General features: G+C 36.6%; 1 protein-coding gene across 1 annotated transcript; it reads right to left on the bottom strand.

The window, feature by feature from the left end:
- Positions 1 to 2: 2 nt before the first annotated feature.
- adgrg2a (adhesion G protein-coupled receptor G2a) lies at positions 3 to 25,575 on the bottom strand. The gene is made up of 35 exons (XM_016464239.1): positions 25,472 to 25,575; positions 22,059 to 22,159; positions 17,135 to 17,722; positions 15,612 to 15,665; positions 14,297 to 14,341; positions 14,040 to 14,099; positions 13,367 to 13,846; positions 13,111 to 13,158; positions 12,933 to 13,000; positions 12,666 to 12,758; positions 12,531 to 12,568; positions 12,307 to 12,437; positions 11,958 to 12,075; positions 11,793 to 11,851; positions 11,633 to 11,677; positions 11,471 to 11,538; positions 11,271 to 11,314; positions 10,903 to 10,945; positions 10,762 to 10,796; positions 10,559 to 10,686; positions 10,337 to 10,451; positions 5,462 to 9,798; positions 4,737 to 4,956; positions 4,495 to 4,651; positions 4,235 to 4,396; positions 3,790 to 3,912; positions 3,649 to 3,694; positions 3,437 to 3,543; positions 2,391 to 2,515; positions 1,953 to 2,224; positions 1,771 to 1,870; positions 1,167 to 1,450; positions 932 to 1,033; positions 704 to 832; positions 3 to 620 (listed from the first exon to the last, which is right to left on the bottom strand). The coding sequence occupies exons 2-35, from the start codon at positions 22,156 to 22,158 to the stop codon at positions 517 to 519; spliced, it is 8,628 nt and encodes a 2,875-aa protein (XP_016319725.1). The 5' UTR covers position 22,159; positions 25,472 to 25,575; the 3' UTR covers positions 3 to 516.

Below are 25,575 nucleotides of genomic sequence, written 5' to 3'. Positions count from 1 at the left end.
TGACAGATATATATGGTTTTTAAGACAGAATTTTTTCCTTCATTTTAAATGTAGTCCTTCATCAATTATAAAACCTTTATTAAGTACCATTTGATGCACTTGCATCATCTGAGATTTATTTATTTATTTATTGCAGAAGAGGTGTTTAATACTGTTTGCTGAAAATATATAGGAGTTTAAAACCCCAAAAGCATAATATACCTCACTCCTCAGTACATAGAGATATTTTTACACATTGACTCCCATAGGTACATGCTCTTGCTATTTATTACTCAGCTGTGAGCAGCCCAGTTCAATAACAAATAACAAAATGTCTGGCTATAAAGCTAAATGCTGAAAGCTTTACTGCATGTAACATTGATTCAGACAAACGGATGAGAAAAGACATTTCGAGCTGAGTCATTAGATTCTCATCTTGGTAATACATTTTTTTTTCAGGCCTGATAGAAACATAATATTAAATGGTCTGTTTCTTCACCTATTTTCCTGTCTGCGTTTATTATCCTCTTCTAAAAACTATTCAGATCTGAGTCGTGAACGGATTTGACTGTTCATCTCATTGAAGATCACGTCGTCATTTGCTTCCCCTGACATGATCACACTGTCATCCACCGGTGAGCCTTTAATGTGAAATTACAGAGTTAAGAACATTCTTGACTTGTATAAAATGCATTTGTATATTTTTTTTTTCATCAGAACTGACCGATGCCTTGGGACGGCACTGAGTCATCGCTGCTCACTGAGCTTCGCGGTACACTGAGGGTCCCTGAATCTGCCGTCGTGATCGAAGTCTTTTTAGTGTGGTTGCTCTGTGTGGCTGTCCGACTCCACTCTGTGGATAAAACATTTGCGAGATTGAGAGGAGACGCCTATAAAATATCTATTAAAGGTAACATGCAGCTATTTGTATTGGTTAATAATGTGGCGGTACCTGAATTTTCAGCCAATCGTAAACTGCCACAACAGAGGTACATTCTCCACTGTTTACGGACATTTTCCTTCAGAGCGCAGTGGAAAACAAAAATAAAAAAGCCTGAGAGAGAATGAGAACAAGAAAAAAAGACCCTTTTTTAAATCAAGCGATCAAGGTAGTTGAATTATTACATTGAAATTTTTTTTTTTTTTTACTTTTTGCATAAAACAAAATACATAACATTGTTTCTTACCCTGTAGGGAATTAAAGATGGCAAACAGGTACGTAAAGGCCAAATTGACCGGTCTCCAGGCGAAGAAGGCGAAGCCCCATGTAAGCCCGAGCAGGAAAGTAAGTCCCGCGATGCTACGAAGGTCATGCAAGCCGCTGCGGTACTGATTATTGTGAGGGTTTCTGCGCTTGATTCGTCTCAGATGGATCATCACCACCACAAACATGGCCAGGTTCAACACAAATATGACGCAGAAGTACGCCACAACAGCGACATAGAACGCTATGTTATTGTTTAGCCAACAACTAGAAGAGAGAAATATAGAAACATTAGGAGCGATGACATAATGAAGTCTGATGCCTTTAAAGCGGCCATGAACTGAGAAACCAAAATTCCCTCGATCTTTTGACATATACTGTAAGAGGTCATTGTACTATAAAAACATCCTGTAAGTTTCAGAACCCAAAACTTTCTCATTAGTCTAAAAACAGCTTATATTGAATGCAGTCAGCCAAAACGACAGGTTGTGGAATGTGCCACTTTATGATGTAATAGTACTGCCTCCACAGAAGAAGATCAAAAAGGGCAGTTCATGACCCCTTTAAATGATGAGGTGAATACTTACAATTCATCTGTAGTTCCGTCAGAAAACTTCCCATAGCTTACGAGGCCATAGTTATCTTTGTTTACCGCAATCACAATAATGACGACAACCAAAGGGATTCCTGCAATAACAGACATTACGAAATTAAATCAGCAGTCATCTACAGCCACAAACCACACAGCTAATTTAACAGCTGAACTCACCCCAGCCTGCCAGGGAAAATTTTAGCATGTATCGAGACATGAAGTTGTTGAAGACTTTGACGATGGCCAGGTACATATGCAGAGCCTCCAGTCCCATCCAGGTGAAGGAGACCAATAGGAAGTAGTGCAGGAAGAAGGCTGCGGAAATGCACAGGCCTACAGCATCTTTGTACAGCGCCAGCCACGAGTCCAACAAGAAGACCAGGTTCAGCAAGAGCAGGCCGAAACTCAAATGGATCAAGATCTTTGAAGGGATGTCCCGGCGGAGTTTTCTGAAATGAAACAGAAGAAATGTGTATATAAAGGTTCTTTGGGAATTCATTTCAGTTTACAGTTGAGAATAATTTTGTCACATTTTATAAGAGGTTTTTAAAGGGGTCAATCGTGATTAATCAAATTTTAGGGCTTATAAACTCTGAGAGGGAGGATATTACTCACTCAAACGCGAGGTAGGTGATCAGAGTAACCGAGAGGAAGATGGCGGACACCCCACATCCGATATAAGTGATGAAGGTAAGGATGATGGCATGCAAAGAGTCAGATATGCCTTGCCGGCTAACGTCCTTTGAAGACAAAACAAGTTGCAAAATGATTAATGAAAACATTATAGAACAATCCCAGAAATGTGTAATGCATAGCTAACTCAGGGCTCAAAAATAAGGATGGCCAGTTGATTTAAATACATTTTTGTATAAATGATTACCGTTTATTTATTTATTTATGTAAATTGTTATTTTAGGGTTAGTAAGATATTTTTCTGAAAGAAAAATGTTTTTTTTCACCAAGAATAAATCAACATTGACCTTAGTAATGCAAAAGATTTTTATTTCAAATAAGCTCTGTTCTTTCTAACCTTTCTATTCAAACAATCCTGAAAAAAAAAAATCTAATTTCCAACATTGTTTTCAACATTGATAATAATAATAAATGTGTCTTGAGCACCAAATCAGCATTTTAGAATGATTTCTGAAGGATCATGTGACACTGAAGACTGGAGTAATGATGCTGAAAATTCAGCTGTGCCATCACATGAATAAATTACCTATATTAAAAATTTAAAAAACAGTTATTTAAATAGTAATAATATTTCACAATATCTGGTTTTACGGTAGTTTTGATCAAATAAAGGCAGTCTGGGTGAGCATAAGAGACTACTTTATTTATGGAACTCAAACCTTTGAAATATAACATACAGTATATGTATGTGTATTTCTGACAGTTATAAAAATGTTTAAAGAGTAAGTAAAGATAAAAAAAAATGTGTACGTAAATGTAATGTTTTTAAATATTGGCATGCCAAATAAAAATCCATTGTTGAGGCAGTCATCACTCTCTATGCTCAGTGTATTTCTGTTTGTATTTTAGCATTTAAAAACCAAGAGTCTTTCTGACTTGTAAATGTTAATTAGACATGATGTGAAATGTTAATTAGATAAAAGATGTGGGCATTTCTGTGAAAAACCCCCCCACACTGACATACATACCAGTAGTACAGCAAAGCTTGTCAGGTGATTGCAGCTGCAGACAGTTTCGTTCTCGGTGCTGCTGTTTTTGACAGAGCAGCCGTTGCCATTCCAGCCTCCTAAACCTCCTAGAAAATCCAAAACACATAGGAATTAAAAGACATTAATTAAGAAATCAGACAGATCACATATTTCACAGTTTCTCAGGAATTCTTGGAGGTGTGTAATCGCACCGTTTTGGTCAAAGTCCCAGAAAACACAGGAAGCTACATAGTTCCCCTGTGGGAAAGGAGTTAAGGAAGAGATAGATCAGGCAGGTTTCAGCTGGCATTGAGATATAATGTACAGCAAATATGTATGCATTGCACACACACCGCAACGGGCTGTTTATTCCTCAGAGTAAATGTAACATTCTCCCTCAGGTTTTTGATTGACAGGTTAGCCACACTAGAGCCTAGTATGTGGCTGTTCAGCTTCTCTGGACTCAGGGTTTTATCCTGTAGATAGATGCAAAATCAAAGAATCAACTGATGAGCAGATTCAAATCTGCTAACTTTATTTCTGAAAATGTTATCTAGTCAGGATAGGGTGTCTGTTATGGTGCTTTTGCATTTATAGCTTAAATACATGGTAATTGGAAAAGACAGCATGACATGAAAGTGAATAATTAATAACAGAATTAAAATTTTTCTGTAAACTTTTTTATTTAATCGGAGGGCAATTGGTTTTCTGTAAATGTTATTTACAAACAATGCTCTGTGCCGATGTGTTCGATATGATACAGTGTTCTATATGAAACTCCAATCAACCCAGTTTTACCCGAAAAAATGTGCTTTTCTGAAAGAAGGTGAACTGGACTCTAGAGGCCATCTTCTTTTCTTCTGGAGAGAGGTTCTCTGTCAGAGATGCAGGTAGTGTTATTTTGGCCAAGGGGGAGGAACTTTCCACTGCCCTGACTTGTCTTTGAAGTCCTTTTGTGACCTGTATAACCAGAAATATAAACACCAAATTTTGAGTGTGACTTCCAAAAGCATCCAAAATGTTAATGAATTGCTTGGACTTCAGTTGTTATTTATTACCTGTGGGTTTAAGGGATCTGCAATTGTGAATGATGTTTTCCCAAAGTTGGTCCCATCAACTTTGGTCACAGTCAAAGCGAGTGAATCAAATACGATGTTTTCAGTCTGGTCCCGAATCACAAGCTTCATACCCAAATTATCCACAGCTTTGATTAATCTACAAAGCACAATACATGATTTGCATTCAATATTTCAAGTTTGACAGTTTCAGACATTGAATGCTTGCGTTGCACGTGTCTCACCGGTTTGAGGAGGCAGCCACAGTATCTGCAGAGCTGTTTAGAAAGTTGTTGATGACGGACAGCACTATTCGGCCTAGATCCAGACTAATATTGGGTGCGGAGATAAGATTTTCTAACTGGTTGACCAGCTGACTGACCTCAGTTGAGTTTAAAGATGCCAAATTCTGTGTTTGGTTCAGAAGATCGCTAGCCACTGCATCTGGGCTTTTAGTTGTTGCTTCTGAAAAATGAACAAAAATAAATGAACAGCTATTGTAGATATGGCATAAATATACACTCGCACCAAAAACATTTTTAATATACTAAACTTCACTGCATTGGATACAAATTAGCAAGTGGCATCTGCAAACTAAAGCCATTCTCAGAACTTTTGCTATAAATAAATATAATTTACTTTGATTTTTGTATAAAATGCAAACAGATTGATTATTTAATGTCATTTAATGTTGTTTGGACCCCATAGATTTTCATGATATGATCAAAGAAAAAACATTGAGACGTTTGTTCAAAGTATAATTTTCTGTGTTCCACTGAAGGAAAAGGGTTGGAACAACTTGAGGTCACATAAATTATTATTTCTGAGTGAACTATCCATTTTAAGTGTACAGTTTTAGTAATTTTTACTGTTGTGGATGCATGTTCCTAGAAAATCATTTATATTTGGAATTTTGAGTCAAGAAACTAGAGTCAGTTTTGGAATGTTGAGTCAAGAAATATAGTCAAACCTGTAGTAGTTGCCATGGTAGTGGCTAGTGTTGTTGGCACAGCTGGAACGGCAGGCCTCGTAGTGACTGTTGTTGAGTTGCTTTTGCTAGTCGTTGGAGTTGGAACAATAATTGGAGCTTCTGTTGTGGAAGTGGAGCTGTTCTGAGGAGAGCTTGGCTGTATCACTGATGGAGCAGTTGTGGGAGCTGTACTGCTATTTGTGACAATGCTAATAACAATGGTCGTATTTGTTGGTATGTTGTTTGGAATGTTAATTAGATTGATTGTTGTAGTTGTGTTAGTGATTATATTTTCAGTAAAGGCATTTTCTATTGTGCTATTTGACTGTGTTGTGTTAAGAAGATTAACTGTTGTGACAGGCTCTAAAGTGGAGTTGGTTGGCCCACTGGTAATATTTTCTGTTGTTGGAAAGGTTGTTGTATGCATCTGTGTTGTATTTGTGATGTCAAACTGTGTTGTATTAACTGTAGGGCTTACAGTTGTATTCAGTTCCAATGTGTTATTGGAGGTCTCTGTTGAGTTGATGCTACGATTGACATCAGTCCCATTGAAATTGGTTTCATTCAGTGGCGCATCTGTTGTGTTAAACAAGGTTATGTTGATTGTAAAGGCTGTTGTATTTGATTGAGTTGTATTGAACAGGGAGTCTGTTGTGTTGGAATAAGTGACATCAGTTGTATTAAAAGTTGTGAAGTTAAGTGAATACATTGTAGTATTGAATTCAGGTGTATCTGTAGTGGTATCAGTTTCAGCATCTGTGGTCTCCTCCACTCTAGAATCATTCAGAAGCTGTGTTGTGTAATAAGGAATGGCTGTTGTATTGAATTCAGATGTACTGTTAAGAGGTTGAGTTGTATTTGATTCATTTACGTTACTTGGTGATTCTGTAGTGTGGGCTAGGCTTGTATTATTTGAGTGTGTTGCATTTTCAAATAGAGTGGTTGTGTTATATTGTGTAACATGTGGGTATTGTGTTGTGGTATTTAAGACAGAAGAGCTCACATTTGTTGTGTTTTTGTGGTTCGTAGTAATTTTAAGTGTTCCGTTAACCTCTGTCACATTAGGTATTGTTAAATCTGTCCTATTTTCTATGAGAGTTGTTACATTGTGAGTGAATAATGTAGTGTTAAATATTGTTGTATTGTCTTGCCCAGTAATGTTTAAATGTGTTGTGAATGTGGTGGTGTGTTGTGTAGTGTTTAATGGGGGTGTTGTTTCATTTAGGTGTAATGGTGCTGTCAAGTTAAACAGTGTTGCATTTGGCAGAAAGGTTGTGGTGGACACTGCGCCAGAGATTTGAGAACTACTTGCGTTAGATTGTGCCGCATTTTCCAGACTTTCGGATGTGAAAGTTGAGTTTGGAACTTTCACTGTTGTATTGAATGGTGTGACTGTTGTATGATGTAGTGCAGTTGAGATGAGTGGCATGGCAGTAGTAAAGTGAGGTGCAACTGTTGCATTTAATGGTCTAACTGTTGTAGTAAGAGTTTCACTTATCTGTGCTGTTGTATTGGGTGGTGTTGTTGTTTCCACCTCAGAAGGTGGTATGGCTGTTGAAATGAGTGGCATACCTGTTGTATTAAGTGGCGTGATTAATGTGTTGAGAGTTGTTGAAGTTTTATCAAGTGTTGTGACTGTTGCAGCAGCTGTGTCAATTGATGTGGCTGTTGTACTGACTATAGGGGTTGTTGAACTGAGTCTTGTGACAGTTAGGTTGAGTGGTATGACTGTTGTATTGACTGGTGAATATGTCAAGTTTTGTACTGTAACTGTTGTATTGACTGGTGGGGTTGTTACATTGAGTGCTATATCTGTTGTACTGACCAATGAGGTTGTTATAATGGGTGTGCCTGTTGTGCTAACTGATGCGGTTGTTATTTTAGGTGTTGTATTTGTTGCACTGATCGGTAATGGTGGTACATTATGTGGTGTAGTTGTTGTGTTGATTGTTGTTTCTGTTGTTTTGACTGGTGAGGTTGTTATATTATGTGGTGTACTTATTGTATGGACCAGTGAGGCTGTTACATCGAGTGTCGTATCTCTTGTACTGGCCGGTGAATTTGTTATATCGAATGTGGTTTCTGTTATTTTGGCTGTTATATTGTGTGTTGGATCTATTGTATGGACCAGTGAGGGTGTTATACTGTGTGCTGTATCTGTTGTACTGACCATTGTGGTTGTTGTATTGTGTGGTGTCCCTGCTGTACTGACCAGTGGGCTTGCTTCATTGAGTGTTGTATCTGTTGTATGGATCAGTGAGGTTGTTAAATTGAGTGTCGTTTCTGTTGTACTGACTGGTGAGGTTGTTGTATTGTATGGTGTACCTGTTGCGCTGACTGGTGGGATTATTATATTGTGTGTCAAATTTGTTGTACTGATTGGTGATGTTGGTATATTGTTTGAGGTACCTGTTGTGCTGACTGATGAGGTTGTTATATTGTGTGTTGTATCTGTTGTGCTGACTGGTGAGGTTGTTGTATTGTGTGTTGCACCTGTTGCGCTGACTGGTGGGATTATTATATTGTGTGTCATATTTGTTGTACTGACTGGTGATGTTGGTATATTGTTTGAGGTACCTGTTGTGCTGACTGGTGAGGTTGTTATATTATGTGTTGTGTCTGTTGTGCTGACTGGTGAGGTTGTTTTATTGTTTGATATACCTGCTGTACTGATTGCTAAATTGTGTGGCGTACCTGTTGTATGGGCATTTGAAGTTGTTATATTGAGTGTCGATTCTGTACCTGTTGTTTTGACTGGTGAGTTTTCTATATTGTTTGATGTAGCTGTTGTGCTGACATGTGAGGTTGTTATATTGTGTGGTACTACATTGAGTGTTGTATGTTTTGTACTGACCATTGAGGTTGTTATTTTGTCTGTTGTATCGACTGGTTGAGTTGTTACATTGAGTGTTGTATGTGTTGTACTGACCACTGAGGTTGTTATTTTTTCTGTTGTATCTGCTGTATTGACCGGCTGGGCTGTTACATCAAGTGTTGTATGTGTTGTAGTGACCACTGAAGTCATTATATTGTGTGTTGTATCTATTGTATTGACCAGTGGGGTTGTTTCATTGAGTGTTGTGTGAGTTGTACTGACCACTGAGGTTATATTGAGTCTTGTTTTGACTTGTGAGGTTGCTATATTGTATGGTGTACTTGTTGCACCGACTGTTGTTGTTAATATATCATGTGCCGTATTTGTTGAACTGACTGGTGGGGTTGTTACATTGTATGTTGTACTTGTTGCGCCGACTGTTGGGGTTATTATATCGTGTGTCGTAGTTGTTGTGCTGACTGGTGAGGTTGTTATATTGGGTGTCTTATTTGTTGTACTGACCAGTGATGCTGGTATATTGTTTGATGTACCTGTTGTACCGACAGGTGAGGTTGTTATATTGGGTGTTATATTTGTTGTACTGACCGATGATTCTGGTATATTGTTTGATGTACCTGTTGTACCGACAGGTGAGGTTGTTATATTGGGTGTTATATTTGTTGTACTGACCGATGATTCTGGTATATTGTTTGATGTACCTGTTGTACCGACAGGTGAGGTTGTTATATTGGGTGTTATATTTGTTGTACTGACCGATGATTCTGGTATATTGTTTGATGTACCTGTTGTACCGACAGGTGAGGTTGTTATATTGGGTGTTATATTTGTTGTACTGACCGATGATTCTGGTATATTGTTTGATGTACCTGTTGTACTGACAGGTGAGGTTGTTATATTGGGTGTCATATTTGCTGTACTGACCAATGATGCTGGTATATTGTTTGATGTACCTGTTGTATTGACAGGTGAAGTTATATTGTGTGTTGTACCCGTTGTGCTGACTGCTGGGGTTGTTATATTGTGTGTCGTCGTTGTTGTACTGACCAATGATGCTGGTATATTGTTTGATTTACCTGTTGTACTGACAGGTGAGGTTGTTGTATAGTGTGTTGTAACTGCTGTATTGCTCAGTTGAGGTGTTACACTGGATGTTTTATGTGTTGTACTGACCACTGAGTTTGTTATATAGTGTGGTGTACTTGCTATATTGACCGGTGGTACTATATCACGTGTTGAATTAAGTGGCAGACTTGCTGTATAATTTGACACAGTGTTTGTTTGATTGCCTGTACTGTTGATGGATGTATTGAATATTAGACTTGTTGTATTGAGTGGTGTATTAGAAGTGTTTGTGACTAATGGTGTGGATGGTGTGACTGTTGGGAATGTAGCACTGCTCTCAGAACTTGTTCTTGGAGGGACAACTTCAGTTGTGTAGGACTCGGAAGGTGAGACTTCACAGCTCTCATTTAAAATAACAGCGAATGTCTGACCCTGTGCACTGGAAAACAAAGAGCAAGATTGGAATGTTTGTTTGGCAAAGGCTTTTGTTAGTCCTGAAACAACATTCTTGTCAAACAAACAATCCTAACCATTATATACTGCTAAAATGAGGAAATGATAGGTTGATAAGAATGTTGTTCAAAACATAAATCCAGTCCTAAGCCTGATTATACAGTAATATCTGATTGGTTAACAAGAATGTTGTTTCAGGACTAACACGAATGTTTGTCAGGACACATGCCCTACTTGGCAAAACCACATTAAATGGTTACGTTTACACTACCAACAGTTCTGATTTGCTTTTCAAAATTGTTCTTTAGGACTGATGTTTAATCATTAATAATTCAGGTTGGAATGTGGTTTGAATGTTTAATAAAAAATAAAATTTGGTTTGAATCTGATATCCAGAAATGTTGATTTTCAGTGTAAATATAGCCAGAGACATGGAAATATATTAACTGAAATTTGAATAATTGAAATTTGACACAAATGTGAAGTATGCACAGTGTCTAATATGAACTGAATACAAGATTTACCATTTCAAATGGTCTTTGATGTCATCAATGTGGCTGGAACTGAAATTTACAGACATCCAAGTGAATGTTGAGTTTAAAGGAATGGTTTCCGAATCAGTGGGCAAACGACATATGGCTGTATAGTAGAGAGATAGGGAAAAAAATTGCATTTTTACTGTTTACACCACTTGGATAAGCTTAGCTATAATTGGGGAATACCAGTACATACAGTTCAACACTCACCAATTTGACTGAGGGGTCCATCAAAACTAATGTTGGTACTGTCCTTCCAAAGAATGGCAATAGCAGTACTAACAGTACACACATCCAGCTGTTTTGACAGCTGCAGAGTTAACATACATGTGTAGAGCCTGAGGAATGACAGACAGGTTAAGCTGTCTGTAAATACACATAGACACACAAACACACATGATAGTACAACTTGCCTCGTTCCTTCACCAAAACATTCTAAGTGCATTCCCTGCAAATCATAAATCACAACCTTTTAGAGCAGATACAGAAAACAAGATTTGACCCACTTGTAACAAGATTATTTTACTGAAGATGGAAAACAAATGGATGTTTACCTGATACAACTGGGATACTTCAGTAAAAGAATTACACAGAGACCTATGAACATGAAACATGAAACATGATATATACACACACACACACACACACACACACACAATATTTTGTTTTTTAGAACACTTTTTTTTCTCCCCCCGAAATCGTGATACAATTTCTCAGGATTCCTTGGTGGATAAACAGTTCAAAAGAACAGCATTTATTTGCAATAAAAATGTTTTAAACAAATTATAAACATCTTTACTGTCAGTACTGTCATACTTCTAATGTGTCCTTGATGGATGAAAGTATAAATTTCGCTTTAAAAAAATTACTGACCCCAAAATTTTGTATATATGTTTTTTTTTTACAGGAATTGCAGACATACCCTTGCATTCTGGATTCGTTGCAAGGAGTGCTCAATTGTACAACCTATTGAATGAAACAATAGAACTAATAAAACAATAATCATATTTTGTCATTCATTGAGGTAAGGTAACTTGCAAATCTTTAGACAGCAATGATTTGGTAAAACACTTACTATAGGCATTTTACCTGTTCGCAAAAACTTTTTCTCTAAAAACTCACCATGTTCTGAACGTAGGTGAAATTCACATCTGGGCTTGCAATATTTAGATGAACAGCATAATATGTCTCTAAAGGAGAGGTAGGAGAGAGAACTTGGAGTCTAATTGGTCCATGACACATTCTTGTACCTACTCTTTCATAGAATAATTATGTTCCACTCACCATTGTTGGTAGACACGTGACACTCACAATATTGTTGGTTCTCAACTAATAAAAAACAACAACCAAAATTTCATTTTTGAATATGATATTAGTCTGACTGGTATTAGTCAGAAAATGATGACCAGATAATACTGTAAGTCCAAAGAGTAATAACACGCACCGTTGCAGGATTGATTAGCAACCAAGTCTTTAGGAATGAAACCATTCTCCTTATAAGAACTAATGCAAGAAAGAGAGAAAAATGAAATCAATAATACAATCGCACATAAACACTAAAAATGCCAGAACTAATTTAAGAGTGTGGCAAGTCAGTAGCATATTCTACCATGTGACATTCACAGGTCCCTGGGTCTTGCAGACATCATCATAAGACATTGGAGATGTGCAGTGCACAAAACCCCCTCCAGGGGGCGTAATATTGTGATCTGGACACAGTCCTTTGCCTGTAAACAAATGCCATTCAGTGAGACTTCAAAAACAAACAATTAATCATGCATTATCTTAGAAACGGCTGTCTATTATTGTTATATGATCAATTGGATCACTTTTATTGTGCTTTTAAGGTGCTTTTTGTCATTTTGAAGCCTAACAGACCCAGTCTGCATTCACTTTCACGTTTGGAATAACAAATGGGTGAGTAAATTATGACAGAATTATGTGCTTGTCTCACTCACCCACTCTTTCTACAGCTCCCAGAAGCTGGATTTGGATCGATGGGTTTATAGTCCCGTTTTGCACCAGCCTTCGGAGGATGCATGTATTCACAGGTTGGCTCAGCTGTAGTAGCACAGTGCAATTTGTCCTTCTGTAAGAATGGGGGCAGTAGTAGCGTTACTTGATATTGAATTTCAATGAGATCATAATTGTTGTGTGGCTTATAGAGTTAGGGTTGACTTACTGGATGTTCTGCTTGGCTTCACATCTAACCTCTGCAGTCTATATTATTGAAAAAGACATTTTACAATGATGCAGTGTTGGACAACATCAAAGTTCAGCCCTGCCCTGTTCTCTTTTTTTAACAAATGATACCTACCACAAAGACTATGTCAGTTTGACATGATGTAGGTTTGATTCCTGTTGTTGAAACTCCAGCAGAGCAGGTGCTTTTATGAAAAAGATCTGAAAACTGATTATAGAGGGGGGAAGCATCAGGCATTTTAGAATTTCAAAATGAAAAACCCTTTATTTTATACAATACTCTCTTCTAGTTTATAAAATAATTATTAAATACAAAACTAATTTATTATTATTATTAGGAAAACTGGTATTTATTCATTTTTTTAAATAAAAATGCTCTTACCCAAATTTGAATCTCTCCCTCCGTCATATTAGAGCCTTTCACCTCCACAAGCATCCAGTAGTATGATGCTGTGACGTAAGAAGAGAGATATTATTACACATCCCCAGGAATCACCACTTTTAATCTAATGTCTTCTAAGAATAAAATAGGCTTTGTCTAAAAATGTTTTCTTTCTTACATTCATTAGCGCAGGACTGGGAAAAGTTACACTGTACTGCAAATGGCTCTGAAACAAATGAAAAGACACATCAAAGCATTGAACCATTAGGATTCATTTTATAATGTATAAATTATGTAATATGTGGCAGAATGAGAGAATGAAGGTAAGGAATTTAATTTAATATCCTGTAATTATCACCGAAATAGAAGCCATCTGTCTTTTTCCAAGAAAGAAGAAAAAAGACATAATCAGAACACAGTGATAACAGCCATACCTGTGAATAATACATTGGACGTCATTGTTCGTAGAACCGCTGTCTGATTGGTTACTTGAGTAACCTGCACAGTTGGTGCAGTGGAAGATCTTTCTGTCGTATGATTGACTGTTGTTTCAAAAGTACCGACTGGATGGCTAGTGTGATTGCTTGAAAGTGACTGGGCAGATATTGACGTGCTCTGGCTAGTTTGAGTGGTTATGTAAGACATAGATGAGGCTGGAGTTGGAGGTGACGTGTTTAATCCACTAGCGTTTGACATAGTAGTTATGTTATTAACAGCTGAACCAGCTTGAATAGCAGGTGTAATAGTGTTTGATGTGGTAGTTGATGTGAGGGGAATTTGTGTTGGTGCACTGAGAGTCACTGAAGGTTTAGAATTTGTTGTAGAGAGTCCTGCAGGATTTGATGTGGTTCTGGCTTGTGTGGTTGAAGCAGAGACTGTGTTTAAGACCTGATTCAAAGATTGAAGGTTCTGTCCTGTGGACAGGAACAGGAATCAGTTTCTAGATTCATCTCCTTTAAAGCATTACTGCTCAAAGTCAACTAGTCAACTATGTTGACCCATTCAACACCAGTACTACACAAAGTAAATGGCTCACTGACTGAAGGTGATCTGGAACTTTCTACTCCAGCTTTTTATATTCCACAGCATCTTACATCTGTTACTGACCTTGGGTGGTGGATTTCAGTGAACCGGTAATTATTGAAGTCAAAATCAATTGGAGTGGACCTTAGAAAGGGAGGGAAGAGAGGGAGGAAGAGACAAATTGTCATTCAACACAACACTAAACAAATTCCATAAAAAAATGTAAACTGCAAATAGACAGAAAGTACAATGCTTTACATTTATTTGTATATCTATATCTATATCTATATCTATATCTATATCTATATGTTGCTGTGGTGAAGTAGAGATGGAACACTTACTAGATGTCGAGACAAACTCTCGGGGGCTGGCTGAACCTTGGGATGCTGTAAGTGTATAAAATATTAAACTTTAACCTTTAAACCTTAAAATCAAAAATAGATCGGGTTTCTCACAAACACACCTATGCAATTAATTCATTAAGTGAAAGAACAGAACACAAAGTTTACACAGGTAACACCTTTCTATTTGCAGAACTGTAATCTTTCTTGATTTAGATGTTATTGATATGCAGATACAGCTGATTTCTACTCAACTACATCAATTTTTCTCTGCAACCCTGTCCAATTTAACTTCAGACAACAAGATTACCTAACCCATCTGCTATTTAAAACATCTGTTTGCGTCATGCACCGTGCCTGGAACAGGCATGCCTTTTCAGTGCAGCATGCCGTGAGATCGAGGACAAAAAGAAGAGCTACATTCGCAGAGGAGTGGAAATGACATTGACGTTAAAGATAAGCACTGTCATGAGAAGTATTGATTCCTGCAAACTATCCTAATTTCTAAGTAAATGATGCCTTCTGATATTAAATTGTTACTATTTAATGTGGAGGTTTGGTTACAAACTTTCTGTTCAGAGGTTTATTAGATATTTAATTTTCTTGATATTTCATTCAGATATTTCGTTCATTTCTGCTCCTTTGTGCCCTGTTTAGATTGTCCAAGCAGCTGTTTTAAATGTGATGGAAATGTACACACTGTTAAGTTCCAAAAGGACAAAAATAATAACTCCAAATCTTCCAAAATCTTCTAAAGCTTTATAATACCTTTGCTTATGGGGAACACTGAAATTAATTTGCTGAAACTCCTGTCATAGCTCTCAAATCTTTGTGCACATTCAATTCAGAACATTCAGATGTGCCATTTTGTAACTGGTCATGAGAAAGCAGCTTGGACATTCTGTAAAATATCTTCTTTTGTGTTCCTTAGGAATAAGCGTGTTCTAATAAACTGTCCTGTAGTCTTTGTATCCTTCTTTATAGTGAATTGGTTTCTTCTGACAGTTATGTAATTCATGGGTTTTCAAACCATTGCTGGACCTGGAGACTCCCCTCCAGTGCATTTTGCCCTCATTTAAAACAGTTGAATTATTAGATTTCTCCATGACCAGGAAACTTCAAAAATGTGCCTTGCTGGGAAGCCCCAGGAAGTTTGAAAACCCCTAATTTAAATTAACTGACTCTCTGATTCCTTTTTATAGGAAATATTTATTTAAATGCTTATAGTTTGGGACGTAACTTCCCCAAGACATTTACCCACCACCACACTACAATAATAATCAGTGAAGTGAATTCACACTTGCACTGCACTTACTGGATGGGGCTGTAGTTCTGTCTGCACTGCGTTTCATACGCAGATGCCCTAGACCTAAAATATGAAATATAGAAATAGAATTGGCATGCACAAATGATAGAAAGTCAAGAATGTTACTACTGCCCTTCTTGTACCCTGCATCAACATCTGATCTGATCATTGCAATCAAGACATCCCAGGTTTTCATCCATCTGGATGTGTTTTGAAATGTTTCAAATATCCTGTAGGATATTTGAAATTGATTTGACTTCATAATTTCCTGTGGAGGAGAAAAGGCATGTCTTATATAGTGAACTCATTTATGTCTAGAAACGAAAAGCCAGATTTGATCTGACGTATATGGGATGCATCTTTTAACTGATTTTTCTTTTTTTTAACTGTAGACATGTATTATTTTAACCATTATAGGTTGAGCAATTACTTTTAGATTAAACATTACAAAGACTTCTTTGGAATAAAGGTGCGGCGACATTTATTGTTGTTAATCAAATTTTCATATGCAAAACCCAGTCAATTAAAAAGGGATCTGGAATTTCACTTGAGGGTTAACGATTTTTCACAAAAGATGGTCAGATGATAGTTACCTTCTGATGCAGGGAACAGGCAAGGCTATTGACTCCCCTGTTGGAAAATCCATATTAAGCCAGTAACTATGTGCTGGAACATGATAACTGGCTTCTAGCTGGTTCAAAATGGTCATTAGCCTGTCCTAGCTATAGTCATTAGGTGGTCTAAATTGGTCATTAACTGGTTCAAGCTGGTAATTAGCTGGTGCTTGTTCATCATTAGCTGGTTCTAGCTAGTCTTTATGTGATCCAAGCTGGTAATTTGGTGGCCATAGCTAGTCGTTAGGTAGTCCAGCTTGTTCATTATCTGATCCTGGTTATTTATTATTCAAGATTCTCATTAGCTACAAGTACATGGAGGTGGCTTTCATGGACCAGCAACAAACTGGTTACCAGCTGGTCATACTAGCTTAAGGTGGTCAAACTAGTTTTTGGAATACGGGGATTAGTCAACCAGCTTTAATGACCACCTTAGACCAGCTAGAAACCAGCTACCATGTTCCAAAATACAGCTACCAGCTAAAGCTGGATTTTCCAACAGGATCGTTATTTTATCTAGAAATAATACATGCATGAAAGTGAGTTTTCTTGAGAAGTTAAATTAGTGAAATCATGCAACATTAAAACATGCATCATCTTCATCATGCATGTATATGAAGACACTACACACAAAATGTCCCGACCAATCCACATGCTGGTCTTTACAAGCAAGACGTCTACTTGGTTGGTTCAGTCAGCAACATTCTAAGCTTTAAATAGCTTTGAAGACGCTACAAAAAAGTACTCTGCATACTTTTAGTTCAGAGCGAGAAAGGGCTTCAGGCTGTGTATGGCTTGCCGAGTTGATCTGACGCTGGATTATACACAGTCATTAGGCAAATTATCACTGCTATTTTCAGCCCGCCTCTCTTATCAACTGGTTAAACAGGCTTCCCTTTTGTGAATTTCTATACTCACCACATTGCAATGTATAATCTTGTACTCTTGCCTGGGCACGTGTGACGGCCCAAAGTCTTGAGTCCCAGCCAATCACCGTCCCGTCCTCGCAGGCTCTGTGCTCTCCAACATCGTCCCATATGCGGAACAGGTAGAGCTCCACGGTGGCCATTTTCGCCCCAGGGGAGGCTTCGTTTGGTTGGCAACCCAGCAGAAGACGCCCTGAAGGAGGGATTGCTCGGGCAATGGCGGTCCGCTGGTATACTTCCGAGTTGCCACCTATCGTCAGGCTGAAGCTTTTGCGAGGGGCGTCCCACCGTAGACATATGTGGTACCAGTGATGAGTGGTCAGCTGGACAGGGAACTGGTGGCGTACACCCAACAGCCAGGCGTACAGGTTGTTTGTATCCCCCTGCAGGGCAAGTTCATAGCGGGGTGCAGGGGCCGAGACATAGCTAAATGCTGTCCACTCACCTGGGGAAAGGACCTGTACGTCCACGCATACCGTGGTTTGAAAGAGCACAGGCATACGCTCCTTCTCCTGTAAGGTCCAGTGGTCATCACACCCTTGCAGGACAGCCTTAGCATCAGACATAAAGAAGCCATCCACTGGGGAGAGAGAGAAAGATAAAAGATTTTTCACAATTTTTCTCCTTATATAAGAAATTTTAATGACGTCTGTATATAACAGGGCCAGTGTATGTTTTAGTCTATTGGCCGAGACTGATTTGAACTAAACCCATAAATTTATGATCGGGAAATATTCCTGTGTCCCCCTCTCTCATAGCTACAAGGTGTGAGTAGATAGGTCTCATCATTTTGAGGTAAATGTGCTCAAAAGTCTGAAAAAGCTGTGTGTAATTTTAAGGAACGTCTCTACCGAACACCTTTTTTCTGCAATTAAGCACACTTTTTTGGAGAATCTTTTTGATTCCCTTAAAAAGTGAAGTTCAAAAGAAATATTTATTTTATATTTTCTTTGTAAATTGTGAAACTTTACTGAATTATCAACCAAGATGTTATGATAGTTTTTGGTTCAGTGTATATTCAAACTAATGAATCCTTAACTTGAAATCAGTGTTATCAACTTTTTGCCTTTTATAAAGAAAAATTTGATTCAAAATACAACAAATCTCATAAATTGCACTTGAAATATTGTTAAAAATGTAATTATGGCTTTACCTCCATAATAATATATTTACAATCTAGATGTAAGCAAAATCTTAATAGGTCAATATAACCCTTCTAATTAAATTATTATTATTGTGTTTCGGTAGTGACAAATTTGGGGAGAGGACAAATATTCCAAAACTTTCTGAAAATACAATATGAGAATTAACTGCACAATTACTAGAAATGTGTACCTTGGATATTATACATTTTGCATACATACAATTTTTTTGGAAAAAGACAACGTTTTTTTCAATACGTTTCCAACTCTGACTTTGGACCAATTCTGTAGAATGGCCCATATACAAACCAGTAAATTATAGTGAAATGACCTCACATTATTTCTTATTTCTAAATATAAATAAAATTAAATGTTTCTTTAGGCCAGATACTTTTTATTCAATGTAAATAGGAATTTAGATTCTTTATGCCTTTTTTATATTTGTGAAAGTTATATTTTACATTTAATTTTTTTAAAGTTGACCAAAGGCATGTATAATTTCTTTATTTCAATGATTTATATCAGGCCTACATTTGTTAAATTATTATGGGATAAGAAAGATTGTTTATTAACTGAGATTGTTAATTGTTTTATAAAAACAATAAAATAAAAGACTCGCAAAATATAAAATATCAACCAATATATCAGTTATCATTTTCATATAAATAATTATTTTGTTATTGTGTTGGCCAAAATTTCCTTTTCAGTATTTCCCAGAAAATAACAATGTCCATAGCCAAAAAAAAAACAACAAAAAAAACCCCCTTGAATTCATGATGTCTTGGTGACATCACCTGAATTCCAAAGATTTATTTGGAATAAAGGTGCAGTGATATTTACAGTCATTCAACAATTTTGTGTGCAAAATCCATTCTTTTCAATAGGAATGCATGCGATCTGGAATTTTGCTTGAGGCTGAATGATTTCCCAGCACAGATTTCGGAGCGAGTTGGTCACAGATTCGCCCTGTTGACCAACAGAAAGCTGCTTGATTACAAAGGGACTTCATACATCACTACATTACTGACAATTTAAAAATGGACCTTTTTTGGCCCGCATAATTTTACAGAAATTTAGCCACACCTGAAACTGCACTATAATTCTTTCACAATAAGACCCGAAGCATATATTAAGAAAGTATATGGGGTCAATTTTGAAATCATGTAGACTTTTTCCTAGTTATAAAAAAAAAAAAAAAAAAAAAAGTTAGTATCACCCAGAAGAAAGTCTTCTGTCAAAAGCTATGATTGTCTGTATGGCCACTGACATTTACTAGACAATAACCTATTATCAACTTTGACTGCAAATTTATAAGGACACTGTACCCTTTGGTCTTTTCAAGACACCAAAAATTATTCTGCTCTGTTAAATTTTCACAAAACTCGCACACCTTCACATGAACTTTTAACTCTAATCCACTCTGACCTGCCCAGTTTACCACTTCCCCATGAGTTGTCAGTTTCATAATGCTTCTGTTTGATGCTTTGACAAGCACACAACCAGATAAAACAGGCTGGCCCAGATTTGGCCTGAAAGGAACAACTTGACAGCCAAATGTTGACTGATATTATGTGTGTGTGCTAGTCTAACATACCATGAATACTTCTGAAGGTGTGACGTACACCTGACTATGTCTAAATAAAACTCATGACTAGCTGCTAATTCTGAACCAGCATTTACCCGATCTTAGTAGACACCATATTTAAATATGATGTATGTTCTAGGTCACATATAAGTTGTTTGTCTACTGGAGACTTTTTAAGACTTTTTTTTCAATGTTCTTTCATCTACACACAACTGAATCAATCCCTCACAGCCTTGTTTTCATTTGTGTAAAATAAAATATGGTGTCTGCACTGTCTGTTCTTTAAAACACCAATGCTACGAAATCCTGTATTTTATTTTTAGTTGCATTTTGTAAAAATGTATTTAAAAAATGGCTCTGAACAATGATTATGAATAATATAAATAGCTTCATTGTAGTTAGCTTCAAAAGGTTAGCTTGACAAGAAGTGTATAGCTTGACAATCTAGTTTTAAAGTTGCTTCTCCAACTCTGTCATCCATCACTGCGTAAACGCTGCGTTTTTTTCTTTCATTCTCTTTTTCTCTCAAATGCCTGCTTATCTTCTAAGGTTTCCAGTGTAACTGGGGAGGTTCTTCCCATTTAGTGTGCCTCTGCACTATTCTACTCCATTTTATAGTTTAAGCATTGTAATTAGAGTGCTCATGCAGTAAAGCGAGGTGTACTGCGGGGTACCCTTATGATGCATTTGTTTGAGCTTGACCGCATAGCGGAAAGGGGAGAGAACTTAACTGGAAGCAAATGTGTAATAAAAAAATCGTCAAGCATTCTATATGAAAAAAAAAAAAAAATTCTAAAATGAATACAATGGATTGCAGAATACACTACCATTCAAAAGCTTAGCTTTTTTTAATTTTGATTTTTTTAATGTTTTTGAATGAAGTCTCTTTTGTTCTTTAAGGCTGCATTTATTTGATAAAAAATGTAGTAAAACAGGAATATTGTGAAATATTCTTATAATTTAAAATAACTGTTTTCAATGGAAGCCGTTTCCACCATGGGATAAAAAAATAAAAAAGGTAATTGTTGACTTTTTAATCTGACAATTTGGACTTTTTTCTTCACAATTCTGTCTTTTTTGAGAAAAATTTCAGAATTGCAAGAAATAAAGTTTTTGGCTTGCAATTTTGAGCTTGCATCTCACAATTCTGAGTTCATATCTCGCAACTGTGACTTTTTTCCTCTGAATTCTAACTTTATATCTCACAATTCTGGTTTTATTTACGCTAATAAAAAAAAAAGAAAAGAAAATAACTGCAACTTTTTTATCTCACAATTCTGACTTTTTTCTCACAATTGCGAGTTCATATCTCACTGCAAATTAACATCTCACAATTCTGCATGTGTCTTTACAGTCGATGAGTTTAATGGGTCTTTGCTGAAAAAAGTACTAATTTCATTAAAAAAATGTTACTGACAAGTGACAACAAACATCTCAAAGGTAGTATACATTTAGTGTATAGTGCATCATTTGAAACACAGTTAGGCACTTTCCCCCTCTGCTCTGTAAGTGTTGGGATGGTGGTTTCTCTTGGGGAATGAGAAGTGAAATGCTCTGAATCCCTTTATCTTCACTGTGATCATTACTAATTAATTCATTAAGGCTAGGACAATCATGCTGCGGGCCACTGGACTGGAATTATCTCATCCATTCTGTCTCTCGCTCTCCTCCAGCTAGATGCCCTCTGGGTGTGTGAATTCTCCTGGTATTACTAGTATTTATTATTAAATTCAATCTAAAACGTGATCAGATTTCATAATGCCATTAAAAAATGTTCCCCCTAAAAATGTTATGCGTTGGTCTACTGCATAGAGTGACTCTTCTACACAGCTGACTCAGTCCCTCCTGTTTGCAATTTACAGCCTCCTTCCATTCTTATTAATCGTTTTACTACTTGAAGGACTTTTATAGACTTGTACGGGAGTGCTGGCAAGCAATTAAGCAAATGCTGTCTTATGAGGATTGCTGGACTTGTTCATTTTCAGGCTCTCTCTACTCTGTACTTTGCTCATATATAAATTGAAAGAGAAACAGTGCACACAGATATATAATAATTTTTTAATGTCATATGTTTCAGTTTTGTTCACCCATAAATGGCATGTAAAAGTGTAAATAGCACAAGTCCTTCTGTTTTTCTATGTGTTTTATAACAAATAAAGTTTGGTAAAATAGTAGTATACTGTACTAACCTTGAGGCAAGAGGTGAACCCAAAGACAGAGGAGCCAGACCAAGTGATGTGCAGACTTCTTGTATCGTACACTCAGGTGCTTGCTGTGCTTGTAAAGCATCCTTCAAAGAAAAACAAAGGAACTCTTTTGTTCAAAAAAAGAAAAGAAAAAAGTGTTTTCATCAATACAATAACAGGGTGTAACTGAGAGAAGGTCATTACTTCTACAATGCTCTTTCAGTTTGTCATTCAACATGAAATTAAAATTGACCCTGTTTACATTCTGAATGCACATTTATGGCTTTATACCTGTCCGTGGAGTTTTTTATCAAAATAATAATAATTTACATAGTAACTTAAATCATTTCTTTTTCAGCTGACGTCACAAATCTTTTTTTCAACCCCTCCTCTCCAACTAACTTGTAATGCTTATGTAATACCCACTTTTCACAATTCAGTCAATTCCTGATTAATAAAATAAGATTACATGTATATGTTTGCCTAGGTTCTGCATATTCTATGTTGCTTTGTTCCATTTCTAGTACCAGTATGTTTGCTTTTTTAATGCCATTGTGTGAATAATTAATTCCACCAAACAAACAAACAAATACCCACGGTAAGCCGCATAATTTGACTCTATCTCTTGAATAGTATGGACAGAAAGACTTACAATAAAAAACAATGCCCATTGTGCTTTTGGTAACAATAAGGAAGTGTACATTTGTATATTTCTTTAAAGGCTAGCCGCGAACAGATATTGATCCTGGTCATTAGAGGTCATTAGAAGTCCATGGTGACTCTCTATAAAAGGGGATAAAAGCCCAACTTGATTTAAAGATGGAAAGGACAGGAAACGTTAAATGTCTACGGATGGTTTACAGTAATAAGACAGACTGAGATGGCTTTGGTACTGAGAGTGATTGAATGGCTATGTGGGGATGTTTGAATAAAACTCTGATGAAATGCTCCTGGTTTACTGTCTGGACAAAAGCAGACAGGCATTACTAACTGTGCGAGAGGCAGTAATTCTGTCTAATGTAAAGTGGCAGTCAACTTACTGCAGTCTCTTTCATCAAATCTGTCTGGCTGTTTATTCATTCAGCCACTCACACAATCTATCTTGCTCTCTTCCTCTACCTTTTCTTTCTCTTTCTATAATAAACTTAATTTCCAACAGGGTCTAATATATCTGGATATGCATTAGCACTTTGGTTTGTTGCTGCATATAGCCATGCTGCATACAGCCATTTATATGCATTTATTCTTAATACATGGCTTTTTTTGAGTGGCTGTCAATAGTAAAACACAATTTTTGCCCACATAACGCTGCAGTTATGGCACACACCAACTAAACAGACTGTTTTCTGATTTTGCTAAGCTATTGTGTAAATCTGTTTTGACAATTTGTTGAACATTTTGTCATTATATTGTACCGTATACAGAAATCAGCTCAAAAAGGCAGAGGATAAGAGGTTGTACCATCTGATCATTTAGCAAACACTTGCATTCTGTAATTGTGTTAACAGCATCACAACCTGAGCTCAATTATAACACATTTCTCAACATGAAAACAATAATCAGCTCTAGTGTTCACACTCCAATTAGAATCTCAGGATGTATAAAAGGCCCACAGGTGAGGTAATTTGCATTGGAACAATGAAACTGAACAACAAAGAGAAGTACAAGCTAAATAGTATAATATCTATCTATCTATCTATCTATCTACATTCTTCTGCTGTTGAATTATTTATACTGCAAATTTATCTAGTGTTTGAGAACTTAATTGATATCTATGGGCAAAATCTATGCATTAGGAGCTGTTGGGAAAACTTAATGGTTATCTGTTTTTGCCTCAGTTTTTTTTTTTTTTTTTTAATTTTGTGGCGAGGGATGTTGTAACATATCTTTAATTCCATTCATTGCTGTTCACAAGTATCAGGATTCAGAGGTGTTGTTATGCTGATTTATGATGACCAAAGGCACTAACTTGCAAACCCTTTTAACTTAGCAGGTGCCTCACAGTCATGGAAAGTCTGGAAATATCAGTCTGTTGTAAAATAGTGATTCCTAGGCCTGGAGAAGTCATGGAATTTTCTGTGTTGAATATATTTGTAAGGAAATTTGTCTGGTAATGCTTCAGTCTAAATATTTTTTTAGCTTTCTTAGGTACTCATATTCCTTAATGTCATGGAAATGTTTTATTACATTTTAGTGTACTTTATTTGCATAGACACTAAAATGAATTTGCTATAGGCCTACTCATATATCCCTTTGTTTAGACGAACAAAGGGAAGGTTTGTAGATTTATCAGTATCAATGCTGTAACTTGTTGTCAAGAATTCTAGGAAAAGGAATGCAAACAAGTATTTTGAAAACCACAGTACACTTCCTCCATCAAGTGTTATGTTCATGTTGAATTAGAGAGTGGTTACCTACAGGTTTAGTATATATCATTGTTTTATTTTGGAAATCTAGACGTAAAAACAAATCAGATTGAGAAGGCTGTTGGCCAAATCAGTCAAATTAATACAGTGTGTTATTGTGGTTTCTGGAATGCAAGCAGGTTGGACAACCTTTAAATGTGCTGTTAATCTCCAGCCATCTATTTCTTTCTTCACAATCAGTTGATAGAAAAACTGAAGAAAAAAAAAAATATATAATTTTTATATAGTTGTATTTTATGTATTTTTTTGTAATTTCCTGTCATTCTCTGCTGTACTGAGAGCCAAGACAAATATGCCATCAAATTCCATTCATAGCTAAAAACCAAATAGTCTGTATTTCCGTCACACCTGTCTCATACCAAGAGACCCCATACATTGATTTATCGGTATGTCTTTTCCAAAAAAACTATTTGTCTGTCTGTGCAAAACAAAACAGCACTGCTGTTTCACTGCAGAAAACTGTCAACATACTATACTTGAAAGTGTACAATAAGAAATATGAATAAGAACTAAAGAGTTGTCCAATGTCTCATCACCTAACCCAAAGTGACCCACCATCTCTGCACCATTGTGGTTGATAATGAGCATTAAGGTAAAAAAAAAAATATATATATAAATATATAAGGGAAACTGTATATCATAGGTCATGCAACTTTTCACAGTTTTCTCACCATTTCCAAATTTTGTATTTATGTTCTTGTATTCTCCCAATTAATACGAGCCTACAGAGGCTGCAAAGAACAACATATAAAAATAGCAAAATGTTGTTTAGATGTTGCTTATTTTAGATGGAACACGTCACATCGCTGAACCTGTCAATCAATCTATCACGACGTGATAGCTTTCTACTTTCGTCCTGACTTCACGACTTCGTTTTGTGCTTAAACTTTATAAGCAGCATTTCTGTGTTTTAAAATATCAACAAATACAGTCGTTTATCTTGTCTGGCTTGTGTAATACAGCTGTCTGGATTTGTTCGTGAAGTCTCACCTGGTGTCGTCGCGCGTGATGCGCCTGAAGTCATCCTAAATTCGCGGATCTTTCACCGCTCTTAACTCCATCCAAACTGCTCCACGTGAAATAAATCCTGGTGC

This window comes from Sinocyclocheilus anshuiensis, unplaced genomic scaffold (assembly GCF_001515605.1).
Source record: "Sinocyclocheilus anshuiensis isolate Anshui unplaced genomic scaffold, SAMN03320099.WGS_v1.1 scaffold1568, whole genome shotgun sequence".
Lineage (NCBI taxonomy): Eukaryota > Metazoa > Chordata > Actinopteri > Cypriniformes > Cyprinidae > Sinocyclocheilus > Sinocyclocheilus anshuiensis.
This window is presented reverse-complemented; position numbering and strand designations above follow the sequence as displayed.

What these genes read in the sequence shown, in the direction of transcription:
- adgrg2a (XM_016464239.1), bottom strand. Translation starts at nt 22,158, where the DNA reads ATGCTTTACAAGCACAGCAAGCACCTGAGTGTACGATACAAGAAGTCT. An exon ending in CAGAACTACAGCCCCATCCA is followed by an intron (nt 14,342 to 15,611) that starts GTAAGTGCAGTG and finishes ATACACTTACAG; the next exon opens with CATCCCAAGGTTCAGCCAGC. An exon ending in GGAATAAACAGCCCGTTGCG is followed by an intron (nt 3,695 to 3,789) that starts GTGTGTGTGCAA and finishes CCTTTCCCACAG; the next exon opens with GGGAACTATGTAGCTTCCTG.